A 23,726-nucleotide genomic window follows, 5' to 3' on the forward strand; every position below is an offset into this window, starting at 1 on the left:
TTTGATACTGCTGTTTTGAACAGTGAATCTATAAAAACCTTTCACAAAGTCTCATCAGATGAGTTGCCAATCTAAACTACTGGAACAGAGGGATAAAAGTAGGAACTCACACACTGTAGCAGTCTTTTGTGTCTGCATTGCTTTTATTTTGCTCTGTGTTTGCACATCTGACTACTATAATGGCCGCATTGTGCCTCCCCAGGATCTGCTCATTGAAAGCAGGCACGCACAAGCTACACAAAGCACACAAAGAGCAGAGAGGCAGGGTCATGCTCTAGCAAAGCTGAAGGAATGATCACTGGAATTCTTGACAAAAGGGAGAAGACAAACTACAGTTCTCACCAATCACCCGGTTCGGAGGCCTTTAGATCATGATTTCCCAGCAATCATCATGCTAACACCCTTTTCCCTCCACAGCACCACCACCAATGCAGCATCATACAAGACTTCCTATCTCATGAAATTCAAACATGAGAGTCAAATTTATTTGGCATCCTCTGAAACGTTATTATTTACATCATGTTTCAATAATTGCACCTCGGCTAAACCTCATAGGCTACAATCATGTTTGGTTTCTATTTCACCTAAGCTTGAAGCAACACGGGCATACTTAAAGAAAAACTAGATAGATTTGCTTCAATCCTCCAAAGCCACCACTGTTTGATTAACAGGTTTGATTGTTACCACTGTTTGATTGCTTACAGTTTTAGGCATGCTCAAGTGCTTGTAGTATTTTACAGTAAAAAGTCTCAATATCTCCAGAGAGAACAGAAGACAAATATCAGATACCAACATGTACCCCATGTTTATAGCAGCCACTTCAGAAACAATGTAAAGAACCTCAGAGAAATGGCAGAAAGAAAATAAAAACAGCACAGAGAACCACAGAACTAACTGAACAGCATGTGTATAATTTAGATACCTTGTGCATATTAGTGGACATTGTGAATATCGACCCCATTCAGTGTCATGTTCGGTCATACATTTTTACATCCATGTCACCTTTTTCATGATTAAAATGAAATTTTCTGTTTGTGGTTCTTCAGTTTTGGAAAAAGTAAGCAACATGTTTAAAAAAGTCCATACCAGAGTGACAGCGACTCAGTAGGCCAGAGAGGATTTCTACAGGTGTAAGAGGACTAGAGAACATGGTTGGGACACTATATATGGATAGATCTGTTCTAAATTTTACAGGGCCTCCTGAACAACATTTCACAAGCCTTGAGTACTGAGTTTTATGTACAAATGAAGATACACATTACTGAAATAGTCACTTTATTTTTCTCTTTTTTTAGTTCTAACAAAGGACCTGTGCAAGCTACATTGATTCAAAACTGCTACGTTACCTAATGGAATTGATTGAGCAACAGTGAAAATGATAGTTTAAGACAACAGGAGACGTGTTTACAACCTTGGCCTTGTGCCAAGACAGGAGAGAGTTATGTGCCTAAGGGTGTCAGGTACAATAAAACCCTGCAGCAGTGACACTCATTTCTGACCCTAGAAAGCCACAGCTGTACCACGGTAAAAGATATGCAATCTAGAATTCACCATGTCTAAAGACATGGAAACAGTTTTGATTTAGAACAGGGGTGAGCAGCCCATCGTCTTAACAAGCTAAATCAACTCATTCTTGGTTTAATGGAACCAGTTTAACAGCCTCTTCTAACTCTTCAGATGCTGCTGCTTTGAAAAGACCTGGAAAACCTGCAGACACACCAGCCCTCCAGGACCAGGACTGCCCACCCCTGATTTAGACCTATTAATCCTATTAATGACTCAATTTCCATGTCAAAGACTCATATAGGAAAACAACCAGAATATCCTGTCCAAAACAACCAGTGAGTGCCTCTGGGCTATAAGAATAAAGACATATAATGATCCATTACAGCACTATAAGGAAAACACCTGAAGGCAAGGGCAGAACTTGGCATGTACTGATTCAGCTGATAGATGATCAAACGATTCTGGATGGAGAGGCGGAGAGACGAATGTTGAGGGAGAGAGGGGGTAGACTTTCACAGCACTATTCCCATAAGTCATACATGTCACTTTACAAAGCAATATCACTTCACACAGCGGAACTTCACTGACCATTTACAGCACTCTCATGGGAACAATAACACAGCACAACAGACATTAATAACAGGCACTCACAGGTACCAAAGGTTATGGCAGCCACTAAGGAAGATTGTAAAGAACAGGGTGGAAGACTGGAAAGCTGCCCTCTCTAGTGTAGTAAACACTGAGTGGGGAGAGAGGAATTCTTCTTCTGTATATCCAGCATACATAGCTTCTGTAAGAACATTTAATGAACATCCTCTGCTCAGATACTGTCTGGAGGCACATCTTTTCTTTTCTCACTGATTTGCACAAACACCTATGGAAAGTAAGCTTTCAGTTTCTATTTCCCAACACACTAGTAGCCTTCACAGCTACAATAACCAGCAGCGTGCAGTTTGTACATAAGGTGTAGAATGCTTGATGATCAACATTTTTTTCTGGCTGCAAAGCTAAAGCAAGATATGAAAGGGCCACAGAAGTGCATGGCATGTAGCAGATGCGTCTCTCATTTGTCAAATTCATTCAGTGTTTATGTATCCAAATTTCCACTTTCTCAAGACAATGAGAGCAGTAGGTTCTTTTCAGAGCTTCAGACACACAGCTGTGGTTAAAAGCCTTTTCTGCTGTAAAAAGTCATCAGATAGCGTCTCATTCCTTAGTTAAAAGAGTGATGTTTGTTTAAGGACAAAGATGTAAAATCAGACAGGTTAAGAGGTTAACAATTATTCATAATGTTCTCTCAAAAACCTGTTGCCATAACTAATGGACAGAGCAAAGTAAGTCACTTGGTGAAGTTTTCAAAAGGATGCAATGAATTATGGATACAATTATGAATTAGTTCTTCACCTAATCTCAGAGCAATGTGGTCTTATGTTTTATCAATTCGCCTTTTTGTGCATACAGTGTATGTTTTGTAAGCTGAATACACACATACTGATATGATCTCAGTTTACATCTACTGTACTACTCAGCAAAAATAAATGGTAGTAAATTAAAGTGGCAGAAAAAATGTACCTAGTAACAATGGTGGGCAGTGCTTTAGAGGATGATTAGCTCATTATTTTATTAAAATAGATTTGGGGATAAGCAGTGAATGGGTTTCACATATAAAGAAAAGGGTTGTAGGTTCAAATCACAGTAGAAAATGTTGCTGTACCTTTAAGAAAAGTTATTTTACCCTGATTGCAGTAAAACCTGCAATATCTAAAAAGTAGGTAATGGTAACCACAGTATGTTGTGCTAGCAATATTCTTCACTTCTGCTTACATTTATGTGATAACCCCAGATCTCTGACAAGTTATATACAAATCCATTGTTTTCTGTTAACTAGTCCTCTGGCCAACAAGCCAAAGAGGTTGATCAGAATAAAAAAAGAACAAGGAATTCCAAATCCTCCAGACCTTGTCAGCAGGACTTAATATGGTGCTTTAATGGACAGATCTCCTCCACATAAACACTGCTGCCTCCTACCTTCCAGCATTTCCTCTTGATGGTGTTTCTTGTGATCATCATGGTAGCCCAGAACTGGTTGAAGGACTGTTTCAGCCTCTTATAGTACCTCCTGCAGGCCCAAAGAGAAGGCACTCATTGCTCCTCTGCAGAGCTCCTTTTCAGATTAGCATCTCCCTTAAAAATAACATCTGGGACGTCCTGGAGCTCCTAACTGTAGTTTACATTCACCTGCATTTTGTTTCATGACCCACACACAGGCACAAACACAGACAACACAAACAACCACAGTTGGGGTTTTTTCTTTACAGAAATTAAGTTCTATCAAATTAAGTAACCTGACAACTAAAAAGACACTGGAGACTAACTTAAGCACATTGACGTCCTACCACCCAGATGAGGAAGTGCATTTTTTAATTGCACTGCTGGTATTGGTGTCATGAAATTGGCATATACAATACAACATTAGTGTACATCCAAAACATCTATTTTCTGCAATCATTTGAGATCTGTGGACTCCAGCCTTGTCTTGGTGTTGTTAAATGTTCTCAGTTAGTGGCTACAGAGCAAGATAAACTTCCTAATTTGTTCAATGAGTTAAGAATTTAATTCAGCTGGAATTACATCATGAAGGCCCTGATGCACTCTGGGAATGTATTGGAGACTCACAGGTATACAGAACAGCTGACCCCTGCTGGCCAGAGAGAAAAAAATACTTAGAGAATTTGTATTTAATACTTAAATACTATTGTCTGTCTACAATAGCCCTGCTATTGGGGATTTTAACTGTCCTTTCCCTCCAAACCAGGTTAGTCTGATTCCATCCTTGCTGGGGTTGGGTGAAATTCTGACCAGATGACTTCTCTCTCTGCCCCACCTCAACACACTCGATCCTCAGCCTGCTGATCTGAACAGCTCCCCCCTCCCTTCTCACCTGGCCTGGTGTCCGCGGATGTGGGCCTGGATGGTGATGGCTTTCTGCTTGAAGAAACGGAAGTTGCGGCGGCAGATGAAGCCGCGGATGTTCCTCTGGATGGTGATGGCTGCCCAGGTCTGGGTGTGGCTCCAGCGCTCCTCCAGCTTCTGGTACAGTGCCTCCTTCAGGAACACCTGTTCGACAGAAAGTCATGCCCAAGACCTTCCTAACAACAAATTCCCTACTTCTGCGACACAGGTTAAGTGTGAAGTTCAGGTAAATTTTGTTTGGCCACCTAGCCCCCTCCATATTTATTCAAATCAGAGGTACACACCAGGTAGCAACAGCCCAGCTACTGTACCTTGGTGAGCCCGAGCTGATAGTGTCCTGGTTCTGCACCTGACAGTCTCTCCAGCAGGGCGGCGCACTGTTCTCTCTCAGACAAGTGTGCAGGACGCTCTGGCAACAAAGGACCATACCTGAATGGGAGGGAGGTACTGTGACTCTTATGATGTGTTAGATATTGCAGACATGTGTATGGGTTGAGACAAACATGCAGTAAACATCCCCATTCCCAGACATCAGTCAATAACCTACTGTATTTCTACAGATTTAAGATCCAATGGAAGAGACTCCACTACATATAGACCTATTATACAAAAACAGATCATTCTGTATTTGCTTGTTTTGGATAATTGATCATTACATCCATATCTGAGAATGGACATTGGCATATGAGGACTATCAGTGTTTTATATCAGTGTTTTCAGGATGTACAGTTCTGAGAATGGTCTCACATATCTCAAGCTGCAACAGTATTCACTGAAAATGAATGATGTAAAAACCCCATTGTGAACCATCTAATCTGATAACGCTAATGTCTGAGACAGTCCTATTCCATGTTCATGCGATGCTCTCATAAGCCTATTATGGGTTGAGGAAACAAGAGTTGATTTAAAATCATTATTGGGGACAATAATTGCAGTTGATTTTACTGCTACAGTCATAATATATGAAGTTGCAAAAATCAATATACAGTTAATGCAATCATGCAATGAAAGAACTACGATTAAAAGAAGGACAATAAAGGAATTTACTATAAACTCAGGCATATTTTTCTGATTTTGAATTAATTTCTGACTATTTTATTCATTCAATACTGTTTAATTTTGTTACCTTTTCTAAATGTACTGATAACAGTCCATTCAAAATGAATGAATCTAAAATACAGGGTACAAATACCTCTGTCTATAACTACAGTTAGTCCATGTTCTATACTGTGTATGGCACTGGAACACTGAGATGACAGAGACAAAGACAAGACTGGGAAGTCAGCTCCAAGAATTACCTGTCCATGAAATAAGAGTAGGAGAGTCTAAGAGGAAAGCCCTCTTTCCTGATGTGGATGGTCTCCAAAATCCCAGCGTGCCTCAGCTGCAAGGTCACATAATCGACATCAAATATTCCAGGTAGCTGAGGGAAAAATGGTGCAAGAATTGGAAATTCTACCTTCAGTTCTGCAATTCTGAAGATTTTTCAGGTCTCATAAAATAATCAATACCTTGAAACATTAGGATAAGGGTTTAATGCTCTAATAAACCTAAATTGGACCAATTTAATCTTTATATTCAGTGTCTAAGCTGTTGGTGACACAAAAACATATGTACCTGTAGATAAGCTAAATGAGTTGTGATTGTGTCTGCTTTGCTTTGAAGGTGTGTGGTGTGGAATATAACAAGAGAAGACAGATTTTAGAAGATACTATCTATATTTTCATAGTGGGACAACATTGAAATCCATCCCATGTGAGCAACACAAAACCTACCTTTTTGGAGTTTGGTTTGAGGCAGCGGATGAAGGTTGTTTTACACCTGTCAGCAAAGAGGGAAATAGGTGTACATTAGACATCACTGAATTAGATGATAGTAGTACAGTATGGGTAAGGTTATAAAACAAGACTGAGTATGCTGGACTCTTGACAGGCTCAAAGCACAACGACAAAGAGGATCTTTCTTTCAGTAGCTAAATATTGTTTGAAGTAAATAAGTCATAAAAAGAGACATGGGCACTAAGCCAGCGACATGCCCCAGAAGCCTCACTACACAGCAGATCAGTAGGTAAATTCAGAGGGGTGACAGTAGCCACACTGCTCTCTTTCAAGTACAGGATCAATGGACAGCCAGAGGCTTTCTTCAGAAACCATGTGGATTCAGTTCAGAGCCAAAGAGCCTTGGTCTTTCTAACTGGAACACTGGAGATAGTAAACAGACCTGACAATATATCTGCAACGTTGGCATTGTGAATCACTGTGAATTCAATCAGATACCTTCCTGCCTACCAGGCTGACCAATAAGGCAATGAAGAAGTGACACAGACAGCTTGTAGAAAACGATGAAATGTGCAAGGTGCTTGCTTATAGTTATACCTGTTGTACACAAGTTTATATCATAAAATGATATACATGGTGAAAGTCAAACGCTACATTCTGAAATAGCATCTGTTCTCTGTTTTCAGTGTTATTAATGTAACAATACATACCGTACAAGTTGAGTGAGCTGCTACAATTATTGAATACTTAATGTATGCTTGCCATGATCCAGCTGCTCAAAAAAAAACCAGTTTATGCGAGGCTGTTCCTGTGAGGAAACCTTTAAATTAAACAATGCCCCCCAACGTGTGCTACCTCTCCAGACGAGCGGTCAGCTCGGATAGTGACTGCTGAAACCGAGACGCCACAGTGGGGGGGTGCTGGCGGTGACCTTTGCCCCTGACCCCCAGCTCTTTCTGCTGCGCATAGCCTTCCTGTACCTTCATAAACAGCGTGGAGACCATCTGAGCAGATGAGAGGACACTCAACACATCGGGCCACACTCAAGGACTGGGTGTTGCTAACTATTAAATGGACACAGTTACAGCAAGCACCCTGCCATTCACACGCCATGGGTGTAGCTAGCTGCTGTAAGTATTCACACGCTAAGATGGTAGGCATGCAGGGATGCCCACCATTTTAGGGGCCAGAGACTATGTCATGACATAGAAAAAACACTCAGGTGCACTTCGGAAATTCATATTTAACAATGCAGCCTCTGTTTCAGTTCCACCACAGCTTCTTGGTGAGTGCAACAGTGAAGGGGTTTAGGTTACTCATTTTATCACGATGGTCACCTTGAAAACAGGCTTCTTTTCGCAGTTTAGCAGCTGGGCTGTTTTTTTAGAGACTGCAGTCTAATAGCAAGCATCATAGCTCACCTCTCTTTTCTGAGCTCCTGAGCAGAAAAGCAAAGGTGAATTATGAGGGGAGATGAGAGGTTCCATTCCCAATTATAGCACTTTATTCTATGAAAGGCAGGTCCCAGTGATGGGACTAACACAGCCATCTGCCTCTGTACATATTCCATCTCTCAAAAACAGTTTTCACTTAAGCACCACTGGCCCATACAAATGAGTTATTCACCACTGTTCCAGGCAGAGATTACCTTCAACCGGCTGCGTGCGAAGAGCTCCAGGACTTCAGGACGAAACTGGTCATGGTTCTTATTCAGAAAATTGTGAACCTGAGAGCACAGGAAAATAAAAAGAAAACCCTGTCCATCACATCACTAAACTGCTTGTAGCTTTCTAAATTTAGGATGATCTGTTATCTCCATTTGAAATTCCTTGAGAGCACTTTCTCAGCTATTTCCACCAGCTCTCAAGCCCTGCTCTCTGGCTCTGTACATCCACACATTTTTGAGAGTTTCAGTGTTCATTTTTGTATGCAATGTTTTCTTTCAGACATATTGTGTTCCAGATCACAATTTATTAATTGATGAAAACAATACACCCTGGATGGGCACTCACAGAGACACATGACGCTACCAGCATGTCTTTGGGATGTAGGAGGATACTGGATAACATGGAGGAAACTCATGCAAACATGGGGATACACACACACACTCCATGCAGATGGCACCCCAGGAAATGAACCTAGGACCTCAGTGCTACAGAGCAGCAATGCTAACCACTGTGCCACCGTGCTGCTCTACATTACATAATATTTTAACTCTTTCTATATGGTATCAATATGTCTTTTGGCTGTGGCTCTGCTCCTTGTGTAGACAGTGCTCATGATTTCGAAGAGCTGGGCTAGGTCACACGTACCTGGTAGGTCACAGCGCCGGCGTAGTGGTGCACAGTGAAGACGGGCAGGGGGATCTTGGGCTTTGTGTAGAAGGGGCTGTTTCCATGGTGATAGTGGCACTTCTGCAGGAAAGTGTGGTCTGTGGCCTGTGATAGAGAGAGAATCACAAAGTGTTGGGTAGGCAAGGGTGGGAAAGTGTTCTTGTGCTCCTAAAATACTTACTGCCTACTTCAATTAGGACACAGTGGCATTTGGATCTTGTGGATTGGGTTCACATCAGTTTGATTAGGCTTTAAAGAGCAAGTAGCAAAACTCTGAAAACATAAGCTGTAGACTTAGTTGCATTTAATTCTGCAGTCAACATTTAGACAGCTTTTTTTGGCAGACATAATTGTAGCATCAGGCATGAAAGCTGGGCAGCTTGCTCCAGATTACGACAACTCATTGGGCTGACATTGTCATTGAATATTTGTGTAAAGTTCTTTCATAGTCTTCCTCTCTGCTTAAAACTACACACAATCAGTGCTTTCAACTTGTCAGGGTACTATTCTAAAGCATCAACATCTTTTTTGCGCTATGCTGTGTAGAAGACCTTTCTCTGTTAGATTATTGTTTAGAAGAAGAGTACTAATTCTGAATTACATAATGTGGGTATTCACAATAACTTTTAGCACAGGCTGTTTAGTGGAATTTAAATCAGTGCCCAGGGCCATGCAGTTCCCACCTGAGGTAGACTGGTCTGGTCATCCAGGATTCTAAGGATACCATGTGGTCGAGCACAGATGAGGTCCAGGCAGGACTGACAGTCCAGCAGGGGTACTGGATACCACTCAATCTGCTCTGCGCTATACTCTTCCTGCAGGCATTAGGACACAAATAGAGTACTATACTGACTGGCACTCAAAATATAATCTATATTCTTACATTAGCTCATGTGAACTATGTAAAATGTACAGGGAGAGAATAACAGGGAGGAACTCCAGAACTCCTTGCGCCAGCTGTATGAAAGCTGTTCCACAGCTATACCTTGTGGAACAGCTATATGAAAATGTCAGGACTGGTTAGATATTAAGCAAATCCAACACACCTGATTGCCTTAAACTTAAATTAAAAAATGGTGCCGGCGCTTATAGATTATAGTATCATATTGGTATTGCCTCCACAGCTTGACTACCATCTGAATGAGAACTAGGTAATTCTTAAAATGCAAAAAGAAATTAAATGATGGGTGGCACAATAGCGCAGTGGTTATTATTGCTGCTTTGCCTGTGCAAACAGCTAAGGCCCAGGGTTCAATTCCTAAGGTGCTATCAGTGTGGAGTTTGTATGTTCTCCCATGTGTGCATCAGTTTCCTTCGGGAGCTCTGGCCTCCTCCCACAGTCCAAAGGCATAGTGGATGGTTAATTGGATTCTGTAAAAAACTGGTCCTGGTGTCTGACCACTTTGACCATCTCACCTGCTCCTGTGAGACCACCGCCTTGTTGACGAAATGCTGCAGCTGCTCATTAGCATAATTAATACAGAGCTGCTCAAAGCTGTTCACCCCCAGGTCCTGCAAGGTGAGAGGGGGTTGTGAGTGGGCAAAGCCTTCTTCACTTGGGAGCTGGAACCTACTCCAGATCCTGCAGTCAGGAATCGGTAGGTATTCTGTGTTTCTTTAAACAATCAGTAGGTTAAAGCTTTGAAGAAGAATTAAACTGGTAAAGTGAATATTAAATCAGATCAGTTATACACGTTTCTCTAACGAAGAGTTTACAGTATAAAATATAAGGGGACAACCTTCTAGACTACAGACCCTGAGAACTGTAGCAGGGGACTGCCGATATACCGTCAGGCAGTGGGACAGTGCGAACATGAAGAGACATGATCACAATTATACATTGGCAGAGGCTTTACCAGAGCTGTTCCTGACACACATACAGCTGCCAGATCACAGACAGACAGAACCTAGCTCAGGCACGGGCAATCAGTGTGCAAAAATCATGCCGACAGACAGCATAGTATTCCAACAGCCCCGTGTGTAGACAGACAAGAGGACAGGAAGACAAGAGACAGCACCTCGAACCCATAGATGTCCACAATGCCCACAGTGCTGTCCATCTCTGAGGGAACAAGCCATTCATTGATTTGGGCCAGAAGCCAGTCAAACAGCACCGAGTACAGGGCCTTGGAGATGGCATCCCTGCCAGCACAAATACAACAGATCTGTTCATAGGCGGCTGCAGCTGGAGCACATCTGCAGTCACATCCTGGAATTCAATCACATCCATTCATTTTCTAACTGCTTCATCCAATACAAGGTCGCAGGGGAGCCGGAGTCTCAAGCAGGCAAAGGGCGTGCAGCGGGATACACCCTGGATGGGATGCCAGTCCATCACAAGCTATCGTTAATTTATTGATTAATTTTAAATTGATTCATGAATTGATGTCATATGTCCAAGTGCTGTTAAACACAAAACAAAATGCTTATGCTGAAGTAAGAATACATTCATAACCTGTAGTTTTTAACTCCTCTTCTTAATTAGACTATAAGAGAGCTTTACATCACAATTCAGTTCAAATGTTTTCGGTCCCAGTCTTGAATAATGTGTTTTTATGATCTAGACAGGAGCTTTGAAGGTGACTGGTTGGTTACAAAGTATTTATAAAGTATCTTCAGGCTATCTAATAATTTGTTATCTTTTGTTTAATTTTACCAATCTTAAATATGACTTACATATGGAAACCTCCGCAGAGTTAACCTAGTTTATCAGATATGCTTGACTCCATAAATAAAACAGATCTCACGGACGTTTCTTCAAAAACTCATACTGCTGCTGCTCCTTAGCTCATTGCACCTAACACTGTGGGATCCATTTACTTTCCTTAATCATTCCTTTCATCCAGGCCAAATCCCTTTCTCAAATTCTTCATTTACCAAAGTGCTCAATGCTATGGAGGTTACCTGAACCTCCTGGAATGTGGTGATAAACTCTGTTTAGACATGGCCAATGGACACGAAACTATCCACTCCTGCAGGAAGGCAATGAGGAAAGGAGTCTTCAGCATTCCAAGGAGATACATACCTGGACTCAATGGCACTTTCTACAGACAGGGGGCAGTAGATCCTGTCATACGATGTCTCCTGGCAAAAGACAAAGATAACCCATGCAGAGAAGAGCAAGCAAATTCCTTCCATGGTTTGAGAGTAGGGCTAACGACAGCAGACTGAAGGACCTTGAATCTTTTTTTGGTCTCAGTTGATAACAGCTGAAACGAAACTAGATTTGGTTTTTGTTTTTTTTCCAGATTTTAACAGAAATATTAATAAGGTTGGGGAAGCACAGTGGTGCAGTGATTAATAATTGCACTGGGGACCCGAGTTCAATTTCCAGAGAGCTATCTGCATGGAGTTTGTATGTCTTTTCATGTGTTTTTTAAGCTGGTGGTCCAGGTTCTTCCCACAGTCCAAAGACATACTGGTCATATACATCTCTTCTGTTTTATTTGTACTGCTTGTTGTCCGCTATGGCGAATAGTTGTTTAGTTCCCACCTTGTGCCCAATGCTTCCCAGGGCAGGCTCTGGCCTACTGTGAACCTGAATTGGATACGCGTGTATTGAAAGTGAAGTGGTGATGTGATGTGAGAAGTAAGGTTGGAATTAGTTTCAAATAAAGTTCAGCAAGTGCATGGTGAAAACTGTTTTTATGCCAAGAATTACTAATACATGAATCAAATCGCAAAGCCATATTGGGGCAGCTGACACTAAGAACTTTTAATAATTCAGTGTGACTGTGATGGGATGGATACAAGCATTCTTTGATCTGCTAAATTAGCATTTATTGCTTAAACCACGTTATGTTCTTATAATTGGTTATTTTCTGAATGCTCTCAATTTCTCAAATATCTACCCAAAAGAAAAAGTTTAAATACTCATATGTTCTCGTGCATGTTTTTCCAAAATATTTGCTTATTAATCCTGGAGATGTAGTACAGGATTTAAACCAGGAAAGGTGGTGTGGCAAATTCCTCCACTGTGACCTTTGACCCCTTCCATAAAAACACTTCCTGCCTTCCAAGACCTGCCTGCCCCACCCGTATCTTACTGTAACGCGGTGAGTGATGGCGTTCTGCAGGGCGTCCGCCGAGATCTGAAGCAGGCTGCTGACAATCCGCGTCTCTGCGTCATTAAAGATCACTGCCAGCTCATACGAGTCGCTCTGAGGACACAGCAGACACTGCACAAGTGAGGGAAGGGTTACATTTCACTAGCCGGAGCTCCACTAGGTCCTCTTCAACACAGCTACCAAAGGATTTTGACATAAGACCCACAAACTCACGTTTAAAAGAAAAAAATGTTCAATAGGCTTCTAAATTTCTGAGCTTTGAGTCAACAGTAGGGTTGGGCTTTACTGAAACAGATTAAATCTATTTCCCCCTTTTCAATTTTTAACTTCTCAATTATTGTAATTCAAGAAAGTCTTTATTGTAATTTCTCCTTAGGCTTTGACATGCTATCCTTCCTAATCATGTAATCTTTAATCTTCTGATGTCTCTTTGAATGACTAATAACTCATTGTAATGCTGACTCTTCAAATCTTTCAGATATTTATTAAACGTGCCATTATTTTTACCATCTTTACTGTTTGTAAAATCTGTTTTCTTTTTACCACACAGTATGTCTAGATATGTTTTTACATGTCTGTCTTGTATCTTGTTAGTTGTGTCCAATCAAACCAATGATGTTTCAACCATTAATGTCTTGTAACTTCCTCTTTTCACCTTCCATGTATCATTCCTGAGGCCGTTTTTAAGGAACTAAGCAGCATCAACAAGAAAGAATCTCATAAATCATCCAGAATCCCGCCTATCCAAACAAGAGATTTTCCAGTCCCCTGAACCGGTTGTCTTTGGTATAGAATAATAGCTCTTAGACTCACATTTTTCATCAAGCCCTGTGTGATGTGTAAGACCAAGTTCTATTCCTGTCTATTTTTGCTCGGTATTGTGTCAGTTATATCACCACAACACAAACACTGCTAATTTTAATACTCAAATGGTTGCTTTGTGGGAAAAATATTAATAAGTACAAATCTGTTTCCAGAAGCATTTTTCATCTGCTGTCAACTTTAACAAATTACTGTGCTGCAGATAAAAAAATATGAAGGATTTGTAAGTCTGCAAACTACAATAGAGCTCAATTGCACAATGATTTCAAGTGTAGTTTGCATACTTACAAATCCTCCCTCTGCAGAATTCACTCAAGATGGCGTCTCTCCTGCTGTATCCTATGTTGTCTGAGTGGCTTTCTGTGACTTCCAAATGGTGGAATTGCAGACTCCTTCATTAACAATGCAGGATTAAGCAGAAGAGATCTCTTCTGGAACCCACTGGTCTACTGGAAGCAATACGAGATATAAAAACATATTAACTATGTACAGCCTGAGTATCAATAACTTACGTTTTCTGTAGCTGTGCTAGTTACCTTTAAATGTAATGGAGCTCTGTATAATAAATAATGGAAATTATAAGTAGAGAACTGGGAAAGAGGAGATAAACACAACCTCTCCTTGAAAGCTGCAATATAAAAGCTGAGTGAGGCTCCAAGACTAACTAACCTCATAAGAGCTAAAGCAGATGTTGCCCAGCTGCAGAATGGATGACAGGATGGCCCAGGTGATGGTCAGTTGATCTTCACTAAGGCCAATTGTCTCCAAGCATCTGAGCAGAAGCAGGAAGTCTTGGTCGTCCCACTTCTCTTCCAGCTCACAAGCCCCCCCCTGTCCACAAAGTCCCACATTCAACCACAGGCCTCACTCAGCCAGTTACAAAACACCAGCCAAACACATTGTGCACTTGTCACTCTTCCATTAAAGATCCCACATTTAACAGTGACACTTTAAGGGGATTTTAGAAGGCTTTTCTTTTTGCTATCTTTGTTGTTATTCCTGCAAATCTGTTCAAAGTCCCCCATCTCCTCAGCATGTATAACCTTAGAAAAAATACCAGTATACTGTATCTATCACGACCATCTATTTTGTTAAAATGTGGAAATACCTCATGTGGGATAAATGCAAACAGGTAGTCTCTGCAATGCACAATCGCCATCCCCTTTCTATTGCAGACTGCCAGCTGACTGTGTACAGTCTGTCTGCAAGGAGCTGCCAGGACCTAAATGAAACTATAGCCATCGGACCAATGCTCATTTACTATAATGTAAAGACACAGTCTTGATTAGGTAATCAAGGACACAATTGGCTAATGAAATAGCTCAGATTTGAATTCTAGACAGAATTACCCATCTCCCTACAAGCAGAAGGAAGCCTTTGCTAATTCGGCCACTCAAAAACTTTTTGTAAATGACGATATTGCTCCAGGGCAGAAGAATCCAACACTCTACCAGTTCAATTGCTTGATCCTCAATTCTTCAGCACCAATATTAAAAAAAAAATCTCTCATTGACTGAAGCATTGTCTTACCTGGTTGAGGTAGTAGTAGGTCTCAGCGCCCTGCAAGTAGAGCTCCTGCTTCTGCTGCTCACTCAGTCCGGCCAGCATCTCATAAAACACGTGATAGTTCCTCTCTCCACTGGCCTGAGGATAGAGTGAAAGAGAACTAAGCCCATGGAGAAAAGATGCAGCATAATAATGGACCAACTATCAATTTATGGGATACGTTAACAGATAAGTCAAAGCCAGAGCGGTTCTAATGTGTGGCTTTATTTTGTTCACCATATTCGTGTTTCCATCAAGATTGTCAAGAGATCTACTCTAGTTATCACTTTTATTTTGGTTTAGCATGCAGGCAAAGCTAACAACGCAAGAGTGAGAGGAGACAATAGCAAAGCAGACCTGGCAATGTCACCTCTCATGTGCTGGAACAGGACACTCTACTGGAATCATTTCATAGCATGGTTTAAGAGTGCAGTTTCACAAGATGCACGATCGTACTCAATCACTATAAATGCGATCCAGGGCAGAGATAGGGTCTTCTGATATCAATATACCACCTTTCAGAAACACAGTGTTTGACTTTACATTCATTCTAAATACAATGCATTTTCATATACAAAAGAAGATCCTAGATAAATACATAGAACAAAGATACAATATTTTGCAAAAGCAAATCAGGTTATAATAATAAAACTTGAAAGAATGTGTGTGACTTTGATTACTTATTACAGCCTTTCAGTCCATGATTTCATCACTACAGAGAACCTCTTCGGATTTCTTCAGTAGTGATGTCACTGTAACAGTCTCAACTCACACACTATGAGTTGCCAGTTACACAGTTACAAAATTAGCTTTGAAGCCGGGGCACCAATTTGACCTTTATGTGATAACCATATGTGGTAAAACCTTCTGGCCAGGCATGTGCAACTTAGGACCCACCTGGAATACAACACGAGATTTCTCGAGGAGATACTGTGACAGCGAGGTCCCAACCACCAGGCCACTGTGGACAAACAGCATGATCGAGTGACCTGTTAATCCATGACAGCTATCCACAGCCTAAGTGTCCTATCCTTTAATAAACACTAACAAACAAAATCTACTGTAAAACATGAGATCCTCACTCAGTTTTCTAGTTACAGTTAGATCCCTTCCATCATTAAAACTTTATTTCCCAATTTCTGGTGTTAGATTAGATGGGAAGAATGTATATTAATATTGATAATATTAATTAATATTGATATTAATATTAATATTAATAAACACTTATATTAATATTAAAGAGTTTGAATAATTTTGATAGCATCAAGCCAGCAGTGATTCTGTACTGTGTGAACAATGAAACATACATTACTTAAGTAGTGATTGTTGCATATGACCTGTGACATACCCTGTACACACATGGCACTACTGACATCCATCCATATTCTAACCATTTTGTCTGATGCAGAGTAGCAGGAGAGCCAGAGACTATCCTGGCAAGCAACTGGCTCAAACTGAGGTACATCCACACAGACATAGACACAGTCACACCAGGGCCAATTTGCCCATAAGATAATTAACCCACCACTATGTCTTTAGACTGTGGGAGGAAACGAGAGCACCCAGAGGAAACCCATGGGGAAAACATACAATATATATCATGGCAGGAATTGAACTTAGGACCTTAGAGCTGCCAGGCAATAATACTAACCACTGTACTACCATGCCACCCTGCATCACTGACATTGAGGATGGAATTATTTGTATAACTGCATGGACTGCATCTTTAATAGAAAACTCGCCATGCTGACAGGAGAGAGAGGAGATGTTTCAACAAAGGGCCCTGGGTCTTTGGAGGGAAGCATCAGGAGTCGGCAGCAGGACTCACTGTCGAATGTGGATGTGCAGATATTTCCCGAAACGGCTGGAATTGTTGTTCAGGATGGTCTTGGCGTTCCCGAAGCTCTCCAAGATTGGCAGAACTTCTGTGGGCTGGGGGAAGGACAGATTACATAGACGCCTAAGAGAAAAACTCAGAACAATTAAATATCCTGGGCCGACAGCACAGATTAGCCAGTAAGGGGAAAAGGTTTTCAAACATAAAGATAGAAGTAATGTCTTTGCATTAGCAGTCTATTATGCTACTACATTACAATCAAATAACCCACTGGGTATTATTACTATTATATCCTGACCTAAAAGTGGTGCTGTGCTGCATCAGACATCAGACTGACCTGTCGCAGGCCCTCCACATTGCCCTGGTACACAGTGCTCAGGTACTGGACAATCAGTTTGGCCGCCTCCGTCTTCCCTGAACCACTCTGACCACTGTGGAGTGAGGAGACCATGACTCAGTTAAAGAACATCTGAGATCAGCTGTGCTAGCATTTATATCGCACTTTACAGACCAGAGTAGCAGGCTGATAAACAGAGCAGCAGATCTGCCAAAAGCTAGACAAAAACAGAAGCGATCATAAAGACAGAAGATCAAATACTAGTTCCTGAAAGCTTTCTTTCAGTTTAAGGTAAATGACCTACAATGATTGTGTGTGCCTAGAGTGTAATGGAGCCATGATCTCTTTTGTGAGGTTAAGAACACAGCTGATGAGCACAATTCTGCTCTGTGGAAGGGGTCATGACTGACATCCTACCTGATGACAACACACTGCTCCTGTGCAGAGCTCTGGGAATGACAGTAGGCAGCATCAGCAATGGCAAAGACATGCCTAGAGAGAGGACAGACACACCCTCCAGTCATCACAGTACTGCAAACACTAGCACTGCAATCACGCTGGCACTGGCTTCTCTGAGCACACGGCTGAATCTTCAGACCTATTATAGACGTATTCAAATATGGTAAGAAATATTATAAATACAGTATTCATTTTCAGATTTTTTTAAAGAAAAATGCTACAGAAAAATGTTTTTGCTAAAAACCAAGAACCCAGGAAAATACCACTACCAGTCCAACTTTGTTGCTAAATATTTCGATTTCTGCATTTTTTTTCCATTGCTAATATCTCAGAACCTTTTACCGTAAAAAGGCCACTTTCTTGGATTTTTAGTATGGTTGGTAAGGGTGTCCTCTCACTCCCTGTAAAATAACAAGGATGGCACCCACATTGGCCTGCTCTTATTATCTACATCTCTGAGCTGGACCCATGGTGACAGAAAAGCCAAAGCAACAATTATTTTGTTTATATTGCTATCCTGGAAGAGATAAAAGATTTTCACTCCAGAGCAGGATTTGTTCTTAATTTGCTCTTAAGTTCTTAAGGTAAATATATAAGTTTAAACTTTTGACTGAGCTCTGAGTAGAAAGCTGTCTCTCTGAAATTTGCCTTACAGAACTGGAGAACACGTCTGTACTCACGGGGGGTTGCCCTGCAGCTCCTTGCCCTGGTACTGCTGGCTAATCTCCTCTGTGTAAATCCTCAGTGGTTTGAATGGATTCACAGACAGCAGCATGTTCCCAATGTAGGTCTGGAGGCAAAAGAAATATTGCTGTATTGCCTTGTGGTTTCTAATTCGGGTGATTTGGGGAACACTTTGTTTGAAACATTTGCTGTTAAATGAGTAGAACACCGAGGTTCTTTCTGAGTGCTTAGCCTTTCTGGAAGAAGTCACTCCACTGCCAGAGTTGGCTTTTTTGGCGTAGGATGATCCCTATAGTCTACAGACTGCTGTTTGGAATCTGAGCTGTCTTATAGTTGCCTGACCAGGATGTCTTCAAGTCTCTGACTCTGCAGAGGTGGCATTGAAAACTGCTTCTGACTTCCTTCTGATGCTGGACAGTGCTGTTTGCACAGTTTACCATAAAAAGAAATCCAAAGCTCAAAATTATACACTTCAGAGAAGTCCTAAACTTTTCTCTTGACTGAAAACGTGTGAATCAAAATGTTGGCACCTAGAGCTTGGAAAAAAAAACTTTGTAAAAATAATCAAATAATGAATCTGAGAACTCCTGCTTTAGGGCGGAAGAGATGTATTTACATACGTAAATGGTGTCTCGATGAAACCTCTTCTTCAGATTGAGAAGCACTGAGCTCTCACATACCTCCCTGGAAAAAGAGAAACGTGATATTGAGCAATCAACAGGCTGGCATTGTGAGAGCAAGAAACCAAGTAATCTTAAAAAACTGTTCTGCCACAAAGAATTTATTTACAGCGAGAAAGACATCACAAGCAAGGAGTCCCTGCTGTCTTTCTCCAAAAAACATGCCTTTTAACATAAAAAGAGAGTATTTTTAAAACATGTTCCTCTGTCTTAACAGCATACAGTATATATGGGCTTCAATATACACTGCTCCCACTAGAAAGACAAAACAAAAAATCAAAGGCCATGGAACCAGAGCTTGACAAAGGAGTGTGTTGCTTCTCAAGGGCTCCCCTTCTGATCAGGACGGGGGACCCAAGTGAATGGCTCCCCATCCTCTTCAGTTGGATTCTGACTGTTCATTTTTGACTGCTTGTGCCTCTTTGCATAATCTCCCTGCTATGGATCTTCACAATTATCTTCTGCACTTATTGTCCTTGGTTTGATAAACAGCCACAGTTATGGCTTGGACAGCATGGATGGGTAGCTTGTCCCATACTCCCACAATGCTTTGTAAAAAAAAGTGCATCCTGTTCTCGGTGATACAGGCACTTCCCCCTAGTCACCATTTGTGCAAAAGTAGATCGTGCACCTCCTGTAAACTGTGTATCCCAAGAGAGAGAACAGTGTCTTGGGGCAGATAAAATGCTATGTGCAGTTTGAGGAGAGAGATATCATGTGGGAAAAAAAACAGAACTTATTGTGTGCTATCTGAACATTCCCTTTCAAGGTGCTGTACAGTTTTATGGTACTCTGAACACTAATCATACAATAGTGTACTCAGTAGACCTTTAACCTATATCACAGACGGGCAAAAAAGAGACCATATGAGCCAGCTGAAAAACCTTATCCTTCACCACTCACTCCAACTGGGACAGATCCTCGACTGCATCCACTTCCACAGAGTGGGCACTGCCTGGGACTGGAACCTGCAGCACGAAGCACACAGAGGTCACAAAGGCATCTACATTTGTCTGGTTCATTAGCAACGTGTGCTCCCAAATGGAAAGCAAAAACAAATGTGTCGCTTGGATTTTAGGAGAGGAAGAATAAAGATGAACGAAGTTTCCACATTTATATGATGTGGACTATTGACATACCTGGGTACTGGAGAGCCTGCTTTCAAGGAGGTTTTCGGCTGCATCTTCTGACTCCCAGGTGCTTCCTGAGGCTGGGGGCTGAGGAGGCTCAGCGTCCTTGTACATGGCCCACTTGCTGAGGTTCTCCACCGTGGGGTGAGGCAGCAATGTCTCAGCACGCAGCCAGTCCTCGGGGTTGCAGCGTAGTGAACGGCTCTGGGCCCAGTGCACCTCCATAGAGGTCTGATATACCCCTTCACCCATCAACTGGGCCACTTCTTGATCGGCCTCTTCCTCATAATAAGAAGAAAGAAGGACCTCTTTTTCTGCATCTTCGTTGTCACAAAATCCTGCCATCTTTTCTCGGTTGCCCTCAGTTCCCCTTTGGCGTAGCTTAAATTCTCCTCCACTGCTTGGCTTAGAAGACATCAGCTTTGCCACTTTAAACTGAGAAGGTCTTCTTTCTTCTTTGCTCTTATAAGCATCTTTGGTTTCCACTTTTCTCCCTCCTAACCCTGTATTCCTCTCCCTGACTTGCTCCCTCTCCCCTGCATTTTCCACATTGCTCTGCCTTATGGGATCCCCTGTCTTGAAACTCTTCTTACAGGATTTCAACAGTGTGAGGTCTGGCTGTACTGGGAGCACCAAACGGGCCCCAGGCTTAGGAGGGGTTCGAGGGGGCTCCTCGATGGTACTGGCGGTGGGCAATGCACCTTTGGACTTGATAATCTTGTGGACCCTTGGTAAGACAATGGCATACTTTGCATCGCCAGGACTGGCCTTCTCCTCTGGCTCACTCAGGCTCTCAGAAGGTGGTGGTGGGGAATTGGGATCATCTGCAGGGGAATCAGAAGAGTCTTCACAGTCTCCTGTGAGAGCTTCTCTCCTTTGAGAGCCTGTCTTCACTGTGGATTCCACCTCCTCTGGCCCTGGCTCAGATTTGGGACCCTGCAGGTGGATTCTTTTGCCTGCCAAACTGGCAGTACTAGCAAGACGGATTGCCACCCTCCTACGGAACCGACTCTGCTTGCTTCTGCTGCAGTTCTTCTTCTTTGCCCTGGCAGACAGCCAGCCTGAGATACCAATTGCCCGGCTCACCGAAGCCATCTTAGCTCTCAGATTGAAACTCTTGGGGATCTTTCGATGAATCCAGCCAGATACACGTCGCAATGTAGTCATCCCTTTCCTCTTGGTGATAAGATTGCCAGCTGAGCCAGCAACTGGCTCTAGAGGCACCTCAGTAATCTCTGCTGCCTTGTCACGCTTCCTCCTAGCCTGGTACCGAACAGAGGCAATCTTTACCCTTCCAAGCACCAGTCCAAAATTCTGAGGATGACCAGTGCCCTGTTTCTCTTCAGTGTCTCCTTTACTGGTTCTTTGGTCACCTGTTTGCACTTGCTCTTCTACAACAGATTTACTGCAAGACTTTACAGAACCTGCATCCAAAACATCTTGATTGACTTCTTGCTTTGAATTTTGTTGCTGTGTGGATGTGAGTCTGGCTTTAGCCTCTCGTTTCTTGGTCCTCAGTGTCAAGATCATATGAGACTGTCTCAGCATAAGACCTTGTGGGGATTTTGGGGAAGGAACTTCTAACTCCTCATTCTTTTTTCCCCCTACATCTGGTTTCCCTTTGGAGATCTTTGCCACTGTAGCCACCTGAAGTATCGGAGATTTACTTTTTACTTGACCCTTCTGCCTAAGAGCAATCCCTTTCACCTTGGTGGTCTGTACTGGTGGTGTCTCTTTCTCAACAGGAGATGATTCTTTATTTTGCATTGGCTTGGACTTCACCTTGACTCCACCTAGTAGTTTCGTTGTTAACTTGAGTGGCATGTCCTTTCTGGCCAAGGGAGTCCTTTTGCTTGCCTTTGGAGGTTCTTTGATATTATCATCCTGTATTTCCTTGCTATCTGATTTCATATCTTCCCCAGAGTTGGTTTCTTTCTGAGGTGACTCTGATGTTTCCTCCTCCTCACTGCTTTCAGCTTCCTCGCTGCTGGGTTCTTCTATCGGTTCCCCTTCTATTGTCTTTGGCTCTTTCCTCAGCTTTTGCTCCTCTTCCTCCTCCTCCTCACTGTCTGTTTCTGTGCTCTCAGCACTTTCACTGGCTTTACTGGCTTTGCTCTCTTCCGTCCCTTCAGAATCCTCACTGCCATCAGACTTAGTATCACTGTCCTCCTGATCACTCTGCTTGGACCCTTCCCTGTCCTCCTCTGAACTCTCCACTTCACTGTCCTCCTCCTCTTCCTCAGTCTCTGTGCTGCTGCCTTCCTCTGATTTTTCCTCTATCTCCTGGGTCTTCCCTCCTTTTGGGACCTTGCGAAGCTCTTCCTTCAGGTTGACCACATTCTTGGCCGCTTCCTTGGCTTGGGATTTTGAACCACTACCTTTTAGCTTCACTGCCTTCTCTGGGTTTCCCTTTGTCAGCCTGTCTGTGATCTCCACAGCATTTGTTTTCTCTTTTCTAATATCTTGCTTCCCAGCTACTTTAGGTTTCTCCTCTGGTGACTTTTGTTTTTGTATTAGCTCTTTATTACTTTGTATCTGTCTCTCTACTTGCCTCTCACAGCTCGTCTCTTTCTTCGCACCCTTACTTCCTTTTGTCTTCTCTAGCTCTTTTCTGCTTTTGTCTGCTGCTGCTTTACAGTCCTTTTTCAAGTCTGTTGGCTTTGATTTGGTGGATTCACTCTTCTCGGGTTTAGAGCTGTGAGCGGGCAATTCCTTGAATCTCTTTTTCTGTGTGTCACGCTTCTCTTCTTTTGTAGATTCGTCTCTGGAGGATTTTCCCACGTGACTCTTGGATTTGTGCTCATTCAAAGGTCTAGGTTCTTCTGCCCTATCTCTTTTCCCTGTCTCTGCTTTCTTATCCGCACTCCTGGACTCAGAGTGGGAAGCTCCATGTCCTTTTCTTTTCCCACTGCTTTTCCTGGCTGGCTGGGAAGGAGCCATGGCCTCTCTCTCTAGGGATCAGAGTGCAATGATGTCCTTGTTCATCTAATACAAAAACGACAGCGATCATTTAGTTCAATTCAAAGCGAAGAATATTTAGGATTGCTTAATTTCTAAGGGCTATGTTGCCATAGCAAAACCCAACTTTAAAAGTTATGTTCAAGCAAACTCTACACCTAACAGACACTGGGAGATGTCTTTCTTCAAGGTGACTGAGAAATTAGACAGTAACATATAAAACAAAAAAAATAGTCACAGTGGGAGAACTGTGTCTTTTTAGCCTTTGAAAGAGAAAGAGTGTGAGGTTTCACATTGTCGTTTATCATATATATATATCAATATTTCATTTGCAAATATTAATACATCAAGACTGTTATTAGTTTTAAAAGATGAAGAACATATTTTAAACTGCCAAGCACTCAAGTTTTCTGTAGCTCCATTGGTTAAAATAAGCAAGTTAACATAAACAATGTATACTAGTGTTGTAATACAGTTTTTGCATGAAAACAAAATATTACATGCAGTAATTGAATAAGCCTAAGAATACATCAATAAAAACTTAAATAAAATCTCAAATTATATATGCTTTGTATCTGCACAGACATACATACAGTATACACAGTACATCACCTGCT

General features: G+C 42.0%; 1 protein-coding gene across 1 annotated transcript in view; it reads right to left on the reverse strand.

Moving 5' to 3' along the window:
- The window catches only part of myo15b (myosin XVB), a 66,614-nt gene extending 43,523 nt beyond the window's left edge, over positions 1-23,091 (reverse strand). Inside the window, exons 1-23 of the mRNA XM_088928333.1 lie at positions 20,161-23,091; positions 19,925-19,989; positions 18,962-19,025; positions 18,338-18,447; positions 17,616-17,690; positions 17,199-17,292; positions 16,853-16,956; positions 15,922-15,985; positions 15,010-15,123; positions 14,149-14,310; positions 12,637-12,750; positions 11,616-11,674; positions 10,609-10,732; positions 10,007-10,102; positions 9,274-9,405; positions 8,570-8,695; positions 7,906-7,983; positions 7,113-7,261; positions 6,255-6,300; positions 5,778-5,902; positions 4,791-4,908; positions 4,448-4,623; positions 3,535-3,625 (exon numbers count right to left, since the gene is read on the reverse strand). Coding sequence (XP_088784459.1) covers positions 3,535-3,625; positions 4,448-4,623; positions 4,791-4,908; positions 5,778-5,902; positions 6,255-6,300; positions 7,113-7,261; positions 7,906-7,983; positions 8,570-8,695; positions 9,274-9,405; positions 10,007-10,102; positions 10,609-10,732; positions 11,616-11,674; positions 12,637-12,750; positions 14,149-14,310; positions 15,010-15,123; positions 15,922-15,985; positions 16,853-16,956; positions 17,199-17,292; positions 17,616-17,690; positions 18,338-18,447; positions 18,962-19,025; positions 19,925-19,989; positions 20,161-23,091 — 5,217 coding nt within the window. The remainder of the gene's footprint in view (positions 1-3,534; positions 3,626-4,447; positions 4,624-4,790; positions 4,909-5,777; positions 5,903-6,254; positions 6,301-7,112; positions 7,262-7,905; positions 7,984-8,569; positions 8,696-9,273; positions 9,406-10,006; positions 10,103-10,608; positions 10,733-11,615; positions 11,675-12,636; positions 12,751-14,148; positions 14,311-15,009; positions 15,124-15,921; positions 15,986-16,852; positions 16,957-17,198; positions 17,293-17,615; positions 17,691-18,337; positions 18,448-18,961; positions 19,026-19,924; positions 19,990-20,160) is intronic.
- Between the last annotated feature and the right edge of the window lie 635 nt (positions 23,092-23,726).

The sequence above is a fragment of the Atractosteus spatula genome, chromosome 11, assembly GCF_055471065.1.
Source record: "Atractosteus spatula isolate fAtrSpa1 chromosome 11, fAtrSpa1.hap1, whole genome shotgun sequence".
In the NCBI taxonomy this organism is placed as follows: domain Eukaryota; kingdom Metazoa; phylum Chordata; class Actinopteri; order Semionotiformes; family Lepisosteidae; genus Atractosteus; species Atractosteus spatula.